The following is an 18,694-nucleotide window of genomic DNA, read 5'->3' as shown; positions in this document are numbered from 1 at the left end:
TAAGTCTATATATGTGCATATTTTAAAACATGTAAATATACAAATACATCAGATCTCTATTATTCTGAGATTTATAATTTTGACAGCTGTATAGCATAATGGTTGAAAACATAAGCTTTGGAATCCGAGAAACTTGAGTTTAAGTCTAACTTCACATATTTTTAATTACGAGAATTGGGCAAGTTTCTAAGCCTCAGTTTATTTATTTGTTAAATGGGGACAATTTAACAGATCATAAGTTGTTTTTAGTAAGGATTAAATGAGATTTTATGTATGTATGACTTAACAAATATCTGCCCCCATAGCAAGTGTATAGGAAATATGAGCCATTATTGCTGTTTTCTATTTCAGGTTTTTTTTTTTTTTTCACTTCAATATGTTGTGAGCATTTTTACAACCTCAATCTTATTTTCCTGAATGATATTTCCTACTGTATTAATTCAAATTTATTATCTGAATATTTTATCTTTTACTTTTAAATTTTTAATTAAAATAATGACTTACATTAACTTTAGTTGTAACTATAATTACTGATTGGATATAAAAAAGGTTTATATTCAAATTTTTTAATAAATTTATTTATTTTTGGCTGTGTTGGGTCTTCGTTGCTGTGTGCAGGCTTTCTCTAGTTGTGGCGAGCGGGGGCTACTTTTGTTGTGGTGCATGGGCTTCTTACTGCAGTGGCTTCTCTTTGTTGCAGAGCATGGGCTCTAGGTGCACAAGTTTCAGTAGTTGTGGTGCGTGGGGTTAGTTGCTCCGTGGTTATGTGGGATCTTCCCAGACCAGGGCTCGAACCTGTGTCCCCTGCATTGGCAGGTGGATGCTTAACTGCTGCGCCACCGGGGAAGTCCTTAAAACATACTTTTGTCACTGCAGATGGGGTACATAATTTAGACATTTTCTTGCGTTCCAATTTCTCCACGTTATTACCCACACCTGTTATTGTCCCTTTTTTGTATTATAGACCTCCTACTGGGTGTAAAATGGTATTTCATTGTGGTTTTGATTTTGCATTTCCTTGATGTCTAATGAGATTGAGCATCTTTTCATGTGCTTATTGGTCATTTTCATATCTTCTTTGGAGAAAGGTCTATTCTGATCCTGTGCCCATTTTAAAATTTGGATTTGTCTTTATATTATTGAGTTGTAAGAGTTATTTATGTATTCTGGGTACAAATTTCTTATCAGATATATAATTTGCAAATATTTTCTCCCATTCTGTGGATTGTCTTTTTTTCACTTTCTTGATGATATCATTTGAAGCACAAAACTTTTTAATTTTAATTAAGTTCAGTTTGTATACTCTTCTATTTGGTTGCTTGTGATTTTGGTGTTCTCTAAAAATTCACTGCTTAGTTCAAGATAATGAAGATTTACACCTATATTTTCTAATAGAATTTTTATGGTTTTAGCTCTTATATTTAGGTCTTTGAGTTAAATTTTGTTTATGGTGTGAGGTAAGGTGCAACTTGATTCTTTTGTGTATGGATATCCAATTGTCCACCATTTGTTGAAAAGACTCCTCTTTCCCCATTGGACTATTTATCAAAAATAAATTGGCCATAGATATAAGGGTTTATTTCTGAACCCTCAATTCTGTTCCATTGACCTCTGTGTTTATCTTTATGCCAACACTACACAGCCTTGATTGCTATAGCTTTATATCAGATTTTGAAATTAGGGCGTATGAGTCCTCCGGTTTTGTTCTTTTTCAAGATTGTTAAGGCTATCCTGGGTCCCTGGAATTTCTATATTAATTTTAGGATCAGTTTTCCAATTTCTGCAAAAAAGGCTGGTGAGACTTTGACAAGGACTGCATTGAATCTGTAGATCAGTTTGGGGAGTATTGCCATCTTAACAATACTGTATTTTCTGATCCATGAACATAGGATGTATTTCCATTTATTTAGTCTTCTTTAATTTCTTTCAGTAATGTTTTGTAGTCTTCAGAGTACAAGTCTTGTGCTGCTTTTGTTAAATTTATTCCTAAATATTTAATTCTTTTTGATGATATTGTAAATGGAATTTTGTTAATTTTCAGAGTGTACACTGCTAATGTATAGAAATACAATTGATTTTTGTATATTGACCTCATATGTTGAAACATTGCTGAGGTAGTTTATTAGTTTTTTAGGATTTTCCTTAAATTCTTTAGGGTTTTCTATATATACAATCATATCTGCAAATAGAGATAGTTTTACTTCTTTCTTTCCAATCTGTGTCCTCTTTATTTCATTTTCTTGCCAGATTGTGCTGGCTAGTGCCTCTAGTACAATGTTAAATAGGTATGGTGAGAACAGACATCCTGTCTTTTTTCTGATTTTAGGGTGAAACATTCAATCTTTCACCAGTAAGTATGGTGTTACCTGTGGTTTTTCATAGATATCCAATATCAAGTTCAGGATGTTTCCTTCTGTTCCTGATTGTTAAGTGTTTCTGTTACAAAAGAATGTTGGATTTTGTCAAATGCTTTATCTGTATCAATTGAGATGATCCTGTGGTCTTTGTACTTTATTCTATTGATATGGTGTATTACACTAGTTGATTTTTGGATGTTAAACCAACCTTGCATTCCTGGGATACATCCCACTTCATCATGATGTATAATCCTTTTTATATGTTGCTGGATTCAGTTTGTTAGTTTATGTTTTGTTTTTAGTTTTTAGTTTTTTGCATCTATACCCATAAGTGGTATTGGTCGGTAGTTTTCTTATCTTGTGATGTCTTCATTTGCTTTCAGCATCAGAGTGGTGCCAGCCTTATAGAATGAGTTGGGTTGTGTTCTTTCTTCTTCTGTTTTTTTGAAGAGTTTGTGAAGAATTGGTGTTTTTTCTTCCTTATGTAGTTGATAGAATATTTAAAGAAGCCCATTGAAGCCATTTGGGCCTGGTCTTTTCTTTGTGAGAAGTTCTGAACATCTTTTAAAATCTAGTTTGCTTTCCTTTCCAGCAGTTGTTCCTTTACTTTGAGAACTTTTCTTCATCTTTTCTTTTGTGGATGAAAAAAAATGACCTTAATCTTACTTGACAAGAATAGTAATTGTGTTTACCACTTTCAAAAGCAAACAAGCAAAATAAAAACAGTATAAAAGTAGGAACAAAGGAAGTAAAGAAAGCAAGCCATATATTTTCTTTTTAAAATACAATTTAATTTTTTTTTTTTGGCCACATTGTGGCATGCTGGATGTGGGATCTTAGTTCCCCAACCAGGGATTGAACCCGTGCCCCATGCAGTAGAAGCATGGAGTCTTAACCATTGGACCACCAGGGGAGTCCCAAGCCATATATTTTCATTAAATGTTTTAGTGGTTAACCTGTGAATAAAATAATGTCATTTTATTGCCTTGAATCAATAGGTCATTTTGCTTTAAAGTCAAAAATCTCACAGCCAGGGGCTTCACTGGTAACGCAGTGGTTGGGGATCCGCCTGCCGATGCAGGGGATGCGGGTTCGTGCCCCTGTCCGGGAGGATCCCGCATGCCATGGAGCGGCTAGGCCTGTGATCCATGGCCGCTGAGCCTGTGCGTCCAGAGCCTGTGCTCCGCAACAGGAGAGGCTACAGCAGTGAGAGGCCCGTGTACCGCAAAAAAAAAAAAAAAAAAAAAAAAGATATTGAATATAGTTCCCTGTGTTATACAGTAGGTTCTTGTTGTTTACCTATTTTGTATACAGTGGTATGTATCTGTTAATCCCAAATTCCTAATTTATCCCCGCCCTTTCCATTTGGTAACCATAAGTTTGTTTTCTATGTCTGTGAGTCAATTTCTGTCTTGTAAATAAGTTCATTTGTATGATATTTTTAGATTCCACTTATAAGTGATATCATATGATGTCTTTCTCTGACTGACTTGACTCAATAATGACAATCTCTACGTCCATCCATATTGCTCCAAATGGCACTATTTCACTCTTTTATGACTAATATTCCATTGTGTGTATACACACACACACACACACACACACACACACACACACACACACCCCACATCTTCTTTATTCATTCATCTGTTGATGGACATTTTGGTTGCTTCCATGTCTTGGATATTTTAAATAGCGCCTTTGCTCTTTTTTTAAATCAAGTTGTTTTTTGTTTCTTTGTTGTTGAGCTTTAGGAATTCTCTGTATATTCTGGATATTAATCTTTTATCAGTTATATGATTTGCAAGTATTTTCTGTTGGTTGCCTTTTTACTAAGTTAATATTGTCTTTTTTATTTTTTATTTTTGTTTGTTTGGTTTTTTGCGGTACGCGGCCTCTCACTATTGTGGCCTCTCCCGTTGCGGAGCACAGGCTCTGGATGTGCAGGTTCAGCGGCCATGGCTCACGGGCCTAGCCGCTCCACGGCATGTGGGATCTTCCCGGACCAGGGCACGAACCCGTGTCCCCTGCATCGGCAGGTGGACTCTCAACCACTCCCCCTTCCCTCTCCCTACTGGTAACCTTTAGTCGGTTCTCTGTATCTTGAGTCTGCTTCTTTTTGTTATATTCACTAGTTTGTTTTATTTTTTAGATTCCACATATAAGTGATATCATACAGTTTTGTCTTTCTCTGTCTTATTTCACTTAGCATAATACCCTCCAAATCCATCCATGTTGCTACAAATGGCAAAATTTCATTTTTTTTATGGCTGAGTAGTATTCCATTGTGTGTGTGTGTGTGTATGGCACATTTTCTTTATCCATTCGTCTGTTGATGGACATTTAGATTGCTTCCATATCTTGGCAATTGTAAATAATGCTGCCACAAACATTGGGGTGCATGTATCTTTTCAAATCAGAGTTTTTATTTTTTTTGGATATATACCCAGGAGTGGAATTGCTGGATAATGTGGTAGTTCTAGTTTTAGTTTTTTGAGAAACCTTCATACTGTTTTCCATGGTGGCTGTACCGATTTGCATTCCCACCAACAGTGTACCGGAGTTCCCTTTTTTCCACATCCTTTCCATCGTTGGTTATTTGTGTTCTTTTTGATGGTAGCCATTCTGACAGGTGTGAGGTAATACATCATTGTGGTTTTGACTTGCATTTCCCTGATGATTAGCAATGTTGAGCCTCTTTTCAGGTGCCTGTTGGCCATCTGCACGTTCTCTTTGAAAAAATGTCTATTCAATTCTTCTGCCCTTTTTTTTGCGGTTCGCGGGCCTCTCACTGTTGTGGCCTCTCCCGTTGCGGAGCACAGGCTCCAGACGCGCAGGCTCAGCAGCCATGGCTCACGGGCCCAGCCACTCCGCGGCATGTGGGATCCTCCTGGACCAGGGCACGAACCCGCGTCCCCTGCATTGGTAGGCGGACTCTCAACCACTGCGCCACCAGGGAAGCACTCTTCTGCCCATTTTTAAATCGAGTTGTTTGGGTTTTTTTTTTTTCTTGATATTGAGTTGTATGAGCTGCTTATATAAGTTGGATATTAACCCCTTATCAGTCATATCATTTGCAAATATTTTCTCCCATTGAGTAGGTTATCTTTTGGCTTTGTCGACAGTTTCCTTTGCTGAGCAAAAGCTTTTAAGTTTAATTAGGTCCCATTTGTTTCTTTTTGCTTTTATTTCCTTTGCTTTAGGAGACAGATCCAAAAACATATTGCTACAATTTATGTCAAAGAGTGTTCTGCCTATGTTTTCCTTTAGGAATTTTATGGTTTCCAGTCTTACATTTAGGTCTTTAATCCATTTGGAATTTATTTTTGTATGTGGTGTTAGAGAGTGTTCTAATTTCATTCTTTTACATGTGGCTGTATGGTTTTCCCAGCACCACTTATTGTAGAGACTCCATTGTATATCCTTGCCTCTTTTGTCGTAGATTAATTGACCATACTGTGTAGGTTTAAGGAATTTCTAGTTTCTGTTGTTGAAAATTGGAGAGAGAACCCAAAGAAATAGGTTTTTATGACTTTTAAGTAAACTTTATGGTTATCCTGACTAAACCTAATTTGATAACAGTCTCTTAGTACTTTGTCTTTATTGAGTCACTTACTTCAATTTAATTTTTATAGAAACTTTCTTTCTTGTACTCATATTCTACTGATTGACATAATGTTTAATCAAACTATAAAATTATAGTACCATTATGATAAGTATAAACAGACTTGGGAAAAACTCACCTGACTGCTTGTAAATATGCTGCCCTAAATAATGGGAGCAGAAATGTGTAGTTGTGCTAGAGAACAGCCATCTAGCTGCAAGCATTTTGTATGTCATTGGCATTAGTTATTCTATTCTACAGAGGCGATGGAAAGAATTTGTCATTGGTTAGGTAGAGGTCATTTAAGGGCATCTATATTAATCTTTACAACTGTGCAAGAAGGTAATGTTATCTCCATTTCAGAAGGGAGACCTGATTTGCCCAAGATCCCACTACTAGCTTATTACTGAACCAAGAGGACCTAGGCCTGGATTATTTCAACCACAGTCATTCCATAAAGCTGTGAGACCTCTCTTTTATAATCTGTGTATTTTAATTGAGTTTTACTTCATGTATTGCCCATGCTTCATGAATTAGTGTATAGGCCTCTGCAATAAGAAATAATGTTTCTGGCTGCGTTAATTATTTTCCTGATGAAGAACATTAAGCAATAACTATATATATATATATTTTTTTTTTTTTTTTCTCCAAAGCAGTCAATTTTGGCTTTATCTGGATGTTCTCTCACCTTTGTCTTCAGGTCACAGTTCACTTGGTCAGGTTAGCTTGTCTCTTAGCAACACTACCTTTCTAATTCTTAAAAAGTGCACTCCATCTGAACCCAGGAGCTTGGATTCTAAACCATTATCTAAAAAGCAAAATCTTATTAATTAGAGATATGTTACCATTCGTTCTTTCCTTATTTCTTCCTCTCTTTTCTAAAGCTACAGCCCATGCATCCATCTCTTCTGATTTCTTCTCCATGACTAACTTATATTTAGTGATGCTTCTTCTCTTTTAATGGTGCCATTCATCCCTAAGTGAATCAGCATGAGTGAGACATAGGTTTGATGAGCCTTTCACACTTTATAAATACATAAATACATCTATTGATTAGGCACATCCAATGTATACATTCTCACAGAAGTTATCACCACCATCACTTCTCTTATCTCCCAAGTGCTTCACAAGTCCCTGTTATTGCTTTGTTTTTTCTTTCCAGAAGTCCTGTTCCAAGTACTAGAACAAGTGTGGTCACTATATAGAGCTTCCATGGTGCAGAACTAGAAAAAGTCTCTGACACACTTCCTTATAAAGTTAGTCTTTGGATTTTCATACTTCTTGGCATTGTATTGTATTTTTAATTGAAATTCCAAGCCTTAAGACTTCTTTGATTAACTCTTTTAGCAAACTGCCTTAATAAATTGCGTGATCTCCTAGATTCTAATAGTTTATTTTTTAAGCCACCTTGTTCTTTCATGATCCATGTTAAATTCTCTGCAGGCATCATGAGTTTTCATCACTGGCAGGTCCTTTCTCAAAGTAGCTATCAGATTGTAATCCATTTAAAAAACATAGGAACCCTTGAGGAGTATTAGAGAAACCCTCATCTTTTCTACTTTCTAAATTCTGCTATAGGGACAGATTAATTTACTGGTTAAGACTCTGAGCTGAACTTTGAGGCAATTGATTTAGCAGCGCTCTCTCCAAACCCCTACCTTGTACAGGCTTCTGTGTATCAGCAAATGGCTACTTCATCCCTCTGATTGTTCAGGCCAAAATCTTTGCACTCATGCTTTATTATTATCTTTTTCTCATACTCTAACCAATTTGTTTTCAATTCCTGCTTGTCTTTCCTTCAAAGTATATCCAGAATGTGATCACTCTTCACTACCTCTACCCCTTGACAAATGAGTTAACTTCAGGAGGAGGCCCTTGTGTCCGTTGGCCTAAGTTAATAGGCCACCTACCCTGGCCTTCCCGTTGGTCATATAAAACCTTGACATAAAGTTCAATTAGGGAGATGAGTCCTGTTCCACACTACCTTCTCTCACTTTCTGGTGTTATTCCTTGTTTGCTTTCATACAGAGGGAGAGAGAGAAAAAGAAAAAAGTCTCAAGACACTATTAGGGTAGTGATAACAGGAGTCAGGGTCCAAGAGTTGCTTCCCTCAAAAGGACTCAGCTCTTGCCAGCATAAACATCTCTGTGTTTGTGCACATGTGAGAATTTGAAGATGAGAGGAGGAAGAGGAATTTGAAGATGAGAGGAGGAAGAGAAAGAAGGGAAGTGTAAAATTCTCCTTTTTAGTTGAGAGGCAATTTTATATAATGGTTAAAGAGTATAGAATCTAAAGCCAGTCAGCTTTGGTCTGAATCGTGCCAGTAGCCATGTGACCCTGGGCAAATTCTTCTTTTTACTTTTTTTTTTTTCCAGTTTTATTGAGAAATAATCGACATATATCACTGTAAATTTAAGCTATACACTATGATGGTTTCATTTACATACATTGTGAAATGATTACCACAATAGGTTTAGTTAACATCCATCAATTCATATAGATACAATAAAAATAAAAGAAAAACATTTTTCTCCAGTGGTATGAACTCCTAGGATCTACTCTCTTGACAACTTTCCTAAATACCATACAACAGTGTTAACTATAGTCATTGTGTCATACGTTAAATCCCTAATACTTATTTATCTAATAACTGTAAGTTCGTACCTTTTGACCACATTCCTCCAATTCCCCCTTACCCCAACCCCCACCTCTGGTAACCACAAATATAGTCTCTTTTTCTATGAGTTTTTTTGTTCATTTTGTTTTAGATGCCAAATATAAGTGAGATCATACAGTATTTGGCTTTCTCTGTCTGACTGATTTCACTTACCATAATGCCTTAAAGTTTCATCCATGTTGTCACAAATGGTAGAATTTCCTCATTTTATATGGCTGAATAATAGTCCATTGTATATATATATACCACAACTTCTTTATCCATTCATCCATTGATGGGCACTTGTTTCCATGTTTTGGCTATTGCAAATAATGCTTCTGTGAACATGGGGTACAGATACCTTTTTGAGTTAGTGTTTTTATTTCCTTTGCATATATCCCCAGAAGTGGAATTGCAAGATCATATGGTGGTTCTATTTTTAATTTTTTGAAGAACCTCCTTGCTGCTTTATATTGTGGCTGTAGTTGGGAAGATTCTTCAGCTTCTCTTTGTTTCAGTTGCCTTTTTAAGTTGGGGGTAAAACTAGCATTTGCCTTACCACGTATGGTTATTATGAAGATTAGGTAAGTTAGTACATGTAAAGCAATTAAATAATCTTAACATATAGTGAGTGTGCACTAAATAGTTTTTTTTTTTAAAGCCAATTTTCAAAGTAGCATTGTGAACCTTGTAATTCCTGGTGGCATAAGGAGCTATAAACACTTATATGATGAACCATATCTAGGAACCTCATTTCCATAGATTAGAGTTCTCCTTCCTTGTGCACTAGAGAGCTGTTTAAAGGGACAGTGGCTGCACATTAAGTGCATTCAAGTCCACAGAGTCACCAGTCCTGGAGTGAGTCTTAAGTCCTTAGTATTTTACCATTTAGGCCAACAAATAAAGCAACAACAAATTCAGCTCATTCTTTTCCTCCTTTCCCTGCAACAGGATGGTTCATGTTTGGGTGAAGACAGTGGAGTTTGTTTTTAGGATGACAGACTAGTCTGCAGTATGCATTTTATAACTGTGACTGCATTTTAGACTTCAACTAGACCTTTCATTGGAGTCAGATAGAACTGACCATGAAGGAGAGTTACTGCCAAAGTTGACATTCTTTACTCGATATCCTTTTTATAGATACCATCTTAACTGCTTTTCAGTAATTGACTGTTTCTTAATGTTCTTCTTTTTAAAAAAATTTTTAAATTTAATTTTTAATTGAACTGTAGTTGATTTACAACCTTAATGTTCTTTCTAAACCAACATCCAGGAATATATAAACAAGGGCAGCAGCAATTAGTTGACAAAGAACAATGTATTCAGGGATCCTGACTATTGAAAATTGCCCAGCAGCATGGGATGGAATAAACCAGGCCAGAGGCTGGGGCAATTTTCTTTTTTTTTTTTTAAAGAAGATGTTGGGGGTAGGAGTTTAATAATTTATTTATTTATTTTTGCTGTGTTGGGTCTTTGTTTCTGTGTGAGGGCTTTCTCTAGTTGTGGCAAGTGGGGGCCACTCTTCATCACAGTGCGCAGGCCTCTCACTATTGTGGCCTCCCTTGTTGCAGAGCACAGGCTGCAGACACGCAGGCTCAGTAGTTGTGGCTCACGGGCCTAGTTGCTCCACGGCATATGGGATCTACCCAGACCAGGGCTCAAACCCGTGTCCCCTGCATTAGCAGGCAGATTCTCAACCACTGCGCCACCAGGGAAGCCCTGGGGCAGTTTTAATAAGTTCTTTTGTCCAATGCCCAGCCAATTGACCAACTTCTCTTTTCCTCGTTATCTCTTTCTGCTTCGGTGTTTGTTTGTTTAAGTGTTTATTTTCCTATTCCTCTACCCTGGATTTTTTTCCTCAGCTTTATCTATTGTCCTTCCTCTACTACATTTTACTATGTTTCCATCTGTACACTGTGGAAGAGAAGATAATTAAACCTTTATATCCTAAATTAGAAAATTTCCTAAATCCTCCTTTTTCTCTCAGGATCAAAGATTGCCTTCAATTAAGGGGCACCATGAACTTTTAGTGTGCTTGATGAGAGCATTATTGCTCGTTTGGATGGGATAACTTTTCACTGTGGAATTGTCCCTGGCATTGCAGGATGGTTAACACCCCTGGGCTCAGTACCAAGTGCCAGTAACACATTTCCAGTCATTGAGACCACCAGAAATGCCTTCACACATTTACACACATCCCACAAAGTAGTGGTGGAGCCTCTGGTTTAGAACCACTGCTCACTAGGCAGTTGGAAGCATATCATCCCAATACTGAACTTGGCTGCTCATCATCAACTGTTCTTTACAGTTTGATGGAGCAACTTAATTGCCAAAGTTTTTACGTCTAGAGAAAATCTAGCTATTTGAGCCATTAAAGTGGTGCCATTTACACTATACCCGTCACTTTTCACTTTTCAAAATTCAAGATGTTGGGATAACCAAGTTGTTTATTGGTTATATATATATATATATATATATATAAGTATCTTAGGGAAAATATTAGGCTTTCATAAAGTTATTGGTTTATGAAATGAGTATGTGAAAATGAGTTGTAAGTTTCTCAAAGTGTATTCACTTTTATTGGGTTGGCCAAAAAGTTCGTTTGGGTTTTTCTATGTTATGGAAAACCTGAAAACAAACTTTTTGGCCAACCCAGTCATTTAGAGGATTAAAGCATATCTCTTTCAAAGGTGATTTTTAAAATATAGTTCAAAGTGGACACACACTTTAGAATCTCTTATACTAATGATTTGTATATCTGCACATTGAGTATAATATTTTAGTTTATAATGTTATATAAGTAATTAAGTTATGAATTTCTTAATTCTTTTATGTTTCAGAGAAAGAGATTTGAAGAAAACTGGGCGCAGGTTCAGCAAAGCCAAGAAGAGAAACAGAAAAAGAAACAAAAAGCAGAACAGTCATAGTAAAATCATGGAGGAAAACTCATTTGAAACCTTAAGTTATCTTACACCAGAAGATCAGGACCCATCTCAGAATGAAGAGGAAGACTTAGAAGAGACCAAAAGAGAATCAGAGTGTTCCTTAACAGGTGGTCTGAGAAATGAAGTAGGAGATTTTGTGAATGTCCATAAAGATGAGAGACAGGAAAACATAAATTTTGAAAACAGTTTGCCACATGTTATGTCTGTAGTTGAGTTGGACAATACACCAAAGAATTTCCTCCCCAAGGAAGATGATGACTTGTTTCTAAATTTGTCATTGATGCCAAATGAAAGCTCTGTTGCTTATTCAACAGTGACTCAAAATCTCCCCTATGTAGCAAATGCTGACTGCCCTGGCACAAAGATAGAAAAGCATATAGAAAGTAGGGATATCATGGCATTACACATCCAAGACCGATTTGTTGAAACCCCGTGCTCATTTATGCAGAAGAAAGAGATGGGAGATAAGAGTCTCCTGAATGAAACAAGTCTGTACCATCAATATGGATCCAGAACTTCAGATAAAGTTTTAAGAAAGGAACAAGGAGTAAATAAATCTAAAAACAATTACTGGGCTTTTTTCTCAAATGATTTCTCTGATGAAGAATTACAGTTGGGCTCTGATAGACAACCCTATTTTGGTAGCTGGCCTGAGGGACCTAATAAGTTTATATGTGAACAGAGACCAAAGAGAGATAGATGGCAAAAACTGGCTCATCCTGACAACAGGAGACAATTGATTAAATTGACCTCTCCTTCTGAAGGAGCATCAGGACCAGGAAACAGTCCTGACGCATTGATAGAAGAGAAGCTATTGATAGAAAATGAAGATTTGTCACCTCCAACTGAGAATATAGATTCAATCATAGAAACAGAGACAAATATCTTTGGAAGCCACTTCCTTAAGCTGGATAGCCTAAAGAATGCCTTACACTCAACAAAGAATAAAAAAAGGAGGCAGAAAAGGATTTTCAGTTTGGCACCAAACTTTAACTTACTGGGACAGAGTCATATCAATGTAAAAGAAATGGGGGAATGTGAATTGTTAACAGAAAGCCATGGAATAAAAATTATTTTGGAAGGAAAAAAAGATGTAATTTCAGAAATAAGTAATGAAGAAGAGAATAAGCAAAACATTATGACCTTCAATCATCATCCATCATGGTTTTACTTTGACATTGTCAAAGATTCTCTTCTAAATGTTGGTGGACAATTTTATTCTCATTACCTGCTGTTTAATAGACTAAGGCACTCTGTGTATTTTTACAAAAGCCCCATTCCTTCTCTTATGCTACAATATACATCTAGCTTTTGGAAAATATCTTTTACAAGCAAGAAACCGTTTTTGACTTCCAACTCTCAGAGGAGAGTAGATGATAAACTAAATGATGTAAGGTTCACTTCTTCAGAAATTTTAAGTAGCCCACCTGATACTTTGTACTCTTTTAGGGTCACTTCTGATCTTCACTTTTTAAATGAAAGTTTTGGTGAAAAGCTAGAGACATGGGAAGAACCTAAACCATTACAGTTCTCAGAAACAGAGGATAACCAAGATGTAACAAGCACTGACTACTTTGATTCCCTTGAGCTACCATTATCACAAGAGTTTGCCTTTCAACTAGTAAAGCTTTTTGGATCTCCTGGAGTTCCAGTGGGTAAATTGAGTTTATTTGCTACAAATAAAAAGTCCAATTTAACATATGTGAGTAATTTTTGCAGTGTTTCTACTTCATGTTAGTGATTTCATGCAGTTAAGTGATGTTGTGATACTTTTCGGCTGTGGAAGTGGAGGACACGTAGCAAATGGTGCTCGGTGGAGTCATGCCCCACCCCCCCCCCACCTCCACAGCCAGTCGTCTGAAATGTCTTTGAGCATGTTGAATACTTGGACTCTCAGTTTCAACAGACAGTGGGAAGAATGAAGAATGAGACAGGCAAACAGTGATTATGTGACAAATAGAGATGTACTGCTTTCTTTAAGAAAAACCTTTCTGCTTTCTACATTTCCCTTGTTTGGCGCATGGCCCTTTCCTTTCTCATTCACATTATAGCTCATAGATATGAGAATAGTAAAAGGGGGACAATGAAGATTAAGTGATGAAAAAAATATCTGAAATCAGTTGAATTTAATTTTTAAGAACTGAGAAGGGTACTGAAAAGAAGGTTAGGAAGGAGTCTGACTGGTTGACTTGAAAAGTTCCTTTGGGCTCTTAAGATTGTTGTTTTTGGAAGTGAAAAAATCTACCTGTGGATTAAAAATGAAAATATGATTTTTTAATATTGTAAGTAAAATTCTAAGTAAATTTCTGCTAAATAGTATGCCTGTGCAAGATGCTAAATATCTTAAAGAGGAAATGAGGCACATATCCCAACTTTTCCTTATCTGTAAATCAATTGCACATGTTAATGACTTCATTCAATTGCATGTGTCCCCTTCCTTGGGGACAGAAGCTGTAAGAGCCAAGAAGTAAAGCTCCAGTCCCTGCATCCTGTATCTTCCTGATATTCTTTTTCTTCTGTACTTACCAGGGAGCCTGGGGTTCTCTAACAGCTTGATTTCCAGTGTTTTTTACTTTGCTCCTAAACTTCTGCTGTTCTGGACAAGCTTGGTCCACTCAGCTCAGACCCAAGATTACCTAAGTCTCAGAGTCAGAGGAGTCACAACTATCAACCTGTTCTGGCATCATGTTTATCATTTTTGCAAACTTTGTGAATAATCACATCGTAACTGTTTGCTGCAATTTTCTGTCCTCCTAGATGCACCAAAGAAACATACCAATTTTAAAAATTAAACTGTATTTGCTTTGGAGAATTTAAAAAGATAATGGAAGTCATTTTAAGTCGGGAATATTAGTCCAAAGTCCATATTCTGAAGTCATATGCAAAATTCTTTGTGGCATTTTGTGCCATTTTTCTGGGAGAAAGTCCATAGATTTTAACAGCTTCTCAGGGACGTCCATGACCCCAAAATATTAACAATCACTGCCTTAGATTGGCACCAGAAAGCATGAAGGCACTAGTGGGAAAAGATTCTAAACCTCCTCCTTTGAATGCACAATACTATCATAATCAACAATAATGATCTAGCATCCATTAATTAAGCTTCGGAAAGCTTTTTAGAGGAAATAGACCTCATTCATCAAGTATCTTACCTTCTAAATGGGGAGACAAGACTAACACAAAACAAAATTATTGCACATAGAAAATATAAATGAGAAGCTTATGAATATTTTATGAGTGAGGTTAGCTGTGCTAAAGGGATTGTTGAAGAGAATATGGGGTTATGGTTTTGTCTGGGATGGCTCCAAATGGAAGTGAATTATAAGCAGTGCTTATACAAATATGACTTAAAAGAAAAACAGGGAAAGAATTTTACGTTTGGAAATGGTGTATGCTTAAAAAAGGAAATGAGAAAACTGGAAGTGGAGGCTGTAAACTAATTCGTTTACCTAGGTTCGACATGCAAAGCTCTGGTGTATCTATGACCTTGTAAATAAAACAGGGAACTCAAATGAATTCTATTATTAGGAGCTCTGCAGACACAGTGGGATTATATAGTAGAGTCATACATAGGCCAGAAGAAACCAAACTACCCATGTTGCTGGGGATATGCGAGTATAGGAAAAATATTTTCTGTGGCTTGGTATGGCTGATAGGTATAAATCAATGTTTGGACTTGCTTATGAGCATCATAATTGTAAGGATTTTTTCTCCCAGACACTCTTACGTGGAAGGAGCAATTTGCAAGAAAACTAAACTTGCTGTACTTGCAGTGTTTTATACATGTCACAGGAAAGGATGTCTACCTAAATTTTATGCCCTGTGACAGTACCACTTGAAGCTACTGATGTGTATATATTTGTACTTACATGAGAATATGAACTATGATACATATCACTTTACATATGTACATAAGCATTTTTATTGAGTCTGGATAGTGTTTACTAACAGAGATCTGAGACAGACTAACTCCTGCTTTAGCTATCACTGAAATATCTTCAAAACCAGGCTTTTATCATTATGGTGGTCTAGATATCATGTTTGCATGTCTTCATATTTAGGGTAAAAATATGTGTGACATTAGAGATGAAATTTGTTCTTTTTTTTTTTTTTTGCACAGAATCTTTGTTGCCCGACGACTGTGTGGTTCCTCTTGACTGGAAGACACTGAAGATGATCTGTTTGCAGTGGAAGACGTCAGTAGAGGTATATTTTTATGGCTTTCAAAGCAGACCTTCTCTAACTGGTTTCTTTTTTTTATTGATTTTTAAATTTTTAATACAATTTTTAAAGGTTACTTTCCATTTACAGTTATTATAAAATATTGGTTATATTCCCTGTGTTGTACAATACATTCTTAAGCCTAGCTTATACCCAATAGTTTGTACCTCCCACTTACCCACCCCTATATTGCCCCCGCCTCCCATAATCACTAGTTTGTTCCCTATATCTGAGTCTGCTTCTTTTTTGTTTTATTCACTAGTTTGTTATATTTTTAGATTTCACATATGCAATATCATATGTTTGTCTTTCTCTGTCTGACTTATTTCACTTAGCATAATGCCCTCTAACTAGTTTCTTAAAAAAAACAAAAGAAAAAAGAAAACCTGTTCCATCAAATGTAACATGAAGAGCTACATCCATTGTATTAAATTAGAGAAAGAATGTATGTGGATGGGTGGATAATCTATGCATGTTTCTTTCAGTTAGTCCCAAACAGAAAGTTGCATTTAATTCCCTAACTTTGTTGTAGTGTAGGCTGGTATAAGGGCCAACTGTGGGTAACTGAGGTCCCCGTTTTAGGAGAGTCATTTATTCTTCTTTACATCTTTTTCTCCTGTCCAGCCCTCAATCTTATCTTGTTATAATAAAGTAACAGCTACAAATTAGATTCATATTTACGTGACTTGGAAGCACCTCATTATTGGTATGTTCTGGTGGTCCATGATGGTTCTGACAGGCTGTTAATTTTCCAGGTAGCTGGAGGAGGACTGGTTGGGAAGGTTAGAAAGGTAACAGAAACTCTGGAAAATCCAGTACTCTGTGTAATGTAATGAGGAGAGGGTGGCTGGTATTCTGTTTACGTTAGTTGATAGTGACTTAAATGTGCCCAAAGGCAATGCCAGAGGTACATTTTGAAATAAATAGTAAAATCAAGGTTTAGTGAAACATAGAATTATATAGTTCAGGATAGTAGGTATTTCTTAACTGTTCATATAAACACAGCTGTGGGAAAAGTAGATTTGTTTGTATGCTCAGGTAGTAAAACCAAATACATTTTTCTACATATTTCTCCTCATTCCCATGGAGACCTTTTTCCTACCTAAACATACACACACACACACACACACACACACACACATGCACACGCACATGCACATGCATACACACACGCACACAGCAATAATTTAAATGTTTAAACTGACATTTATGTTTATTATGTTTTTTCTCATTTGGAGAGTGTCCCTATGTGAGTTAAATGATGGTGCAAACCTAATCCCAATGGCAAATATTAATCATTATTATATGTATTTTAATTATGATTTCTAGAAAAGACAGAAGAAGATTGGTTAAAAAAATGAGGATTCTTTGAACTGTAAGTACAACTTATTCCAGAGACCTCTATATGATTAGGAGGAAATGGATGTTGACATTATTTGGTTGTAATAGTTCATATGTACTACAATTGAAGAGTAAATATAAAAAATGTAGTCTGTTACCATAGCAACTCTGTGTGCTTTTGCACATGTGATGTTTTTATTTCCTTTAAATGTAGATCTTCTAATGAAATACAACAAAGCTTAGACTGTTGCTGCCAAATTTATTTTCCAACTTTATTAGTTAGAATATATTTTAGAGCATTCTGTCAACACACAGTTTATGAGGGATTTCCACCCCCTCACCCCTCACCTCCACCCAGATTGATAATGTGATGATGTCTGGGAATTAGGGATATAGGTTATATTTAAATATTAAAAGATTCTCTAGGAAAAGAGGTAAAACATGTAGACAAACTCATGTTTTAAACTTGACATCAAGTGACATTAAAATAAACACATGGCACTTTTTTTCAAATGCCTAAATTATGAAATAAACACAGCTGCTACGATTTCAGTATGTATCTGTCTGCATTTGATAAGAATTGAATGTACTCTGCATTTACCATATGTTTTCTCTTTTCATTGTTTCCATTTCTCAGCTAACTAGAAATACACATATACCCAGTAAAAATGTTTTTGTTTGTTTTAAACAAGGCTCTGCTGAAAGAAGAAGGGGAAGGACTAAAGATCTGGGAGAAGAGTTTAGAGATTTGGAAAATGTGGGATAAATATAGGAGGGGAAGAAATAAGGGGCTATGAGGAATTCCAGAGAAAGGAGGTGAAGAAATTCATTCATTTGTTCAACAAATGTTTATCGAGTTGCCTCAGTGCGGACATTGTTCTACACACTGAGGATATAGCAGTGAAAACATTCCCGGCCTCATGGAGTTTATGTGAGGCTTCCCCTCAGTGTGACACCAGTATAAGCAGCATGCAACAAGCATGGGTATACTTGGCAGTAGCTAATTTCAGAGTGTTTTCTATCTGCTAATTTTGTGTCAAGGACACTTTATGGACCATACTTTTTTGATTTTTATGTTCATCTTCTACATTCATGCTAAACGAAATGCCCTCTGTGAACCTCACAGAGCAGTCATCCCTAATTATTTGTCCTCTCTTTTTGGGGAATTTTATGAGTGCTGTAGCCATGTACAGGTTTTTTATAATTGTAATGAGAATGGGCCTCTTAGTTTTGTGTTTGGCATAATTAATGATCAGTGGGCGTCAAGGGGTAAACAGAAATTTAGAAAGAAAGAAATAGCAGGAGAATGTGGTTGGCTCTGGGAGCCTCAAATCCCTCCCTATTTCAAAATCCTCTTCTTGCTGGTGGCCAGGGTGTTTATGTTGCCTCACTTCTTTAAGGACGTAGGGCAGAGTGCTGGAAAGAGGATGGGTTCGCATCTTGAAGCTACTGCTGACTGGCTATGTCAGTCAGATTACCCTCTCAGAGCCTCAATTTCTTCACCTGTAAAAAAATTACATTCATAATACCAACCTGTCATGGGGATAATAAATGAGGATTAAATGAAATA

At 36.4% G+C, this 18,694-nt stretch overlaps 1 protein-coding gene across 4 annotated transcripts in view; it reads left to right on the top strand.

Moving 5' to 3' along the window:
* The window catches only part of N4BP2L2 (NEDD4 binding protein 2 like 2), a 66,762-nt gene that overhangs the window by 42,144 nt on the left and 5,924 nt on the right, over nt 1-18,694 (top strand). For all 4 annotated transcript variants that reach the window (XM_032611195.1, XM_032611196.1, XM_032611194.1 and 1 more), the window contains 3 exons: nt 11,458-13,217; nt 15,683-15,768; nt 17,113-17,158. In XM_032611195.1, the coding sequence (XP_032467086.1) occupies nt 11,458-13,217; nt 15,683-15,768; nt 17,113-17,136 (1,870 nt within the window). In that variant the 3' untranslated portion in view covers nt 17,137-17,158. The remainder of the gene's footprint in view (nt 1-11,457; nt 13,218-15,682; nt 15,769-17,112; nt 17,159-18,694) is intronic.

This window comes from Phocoena sinus, chromosome 18, assembly GCF_008692025.1.
Source record: "Phocoena sinus isolate mPhoSin1 chromosome 18, mPhoSin1.pri, whole genome shotgun sequence".
In the NCBI taxonomy this organism is placed as follows: domain Eukaryota; kingdom Metazoa; phylum Chordata; class Mammalia; order Artiodactyla; family Phocoenidae; genus Phocoena; species Phocoena sinus.
This window is presented reverse-complemented; position numbering and strand designations above follow the sequence as displayed.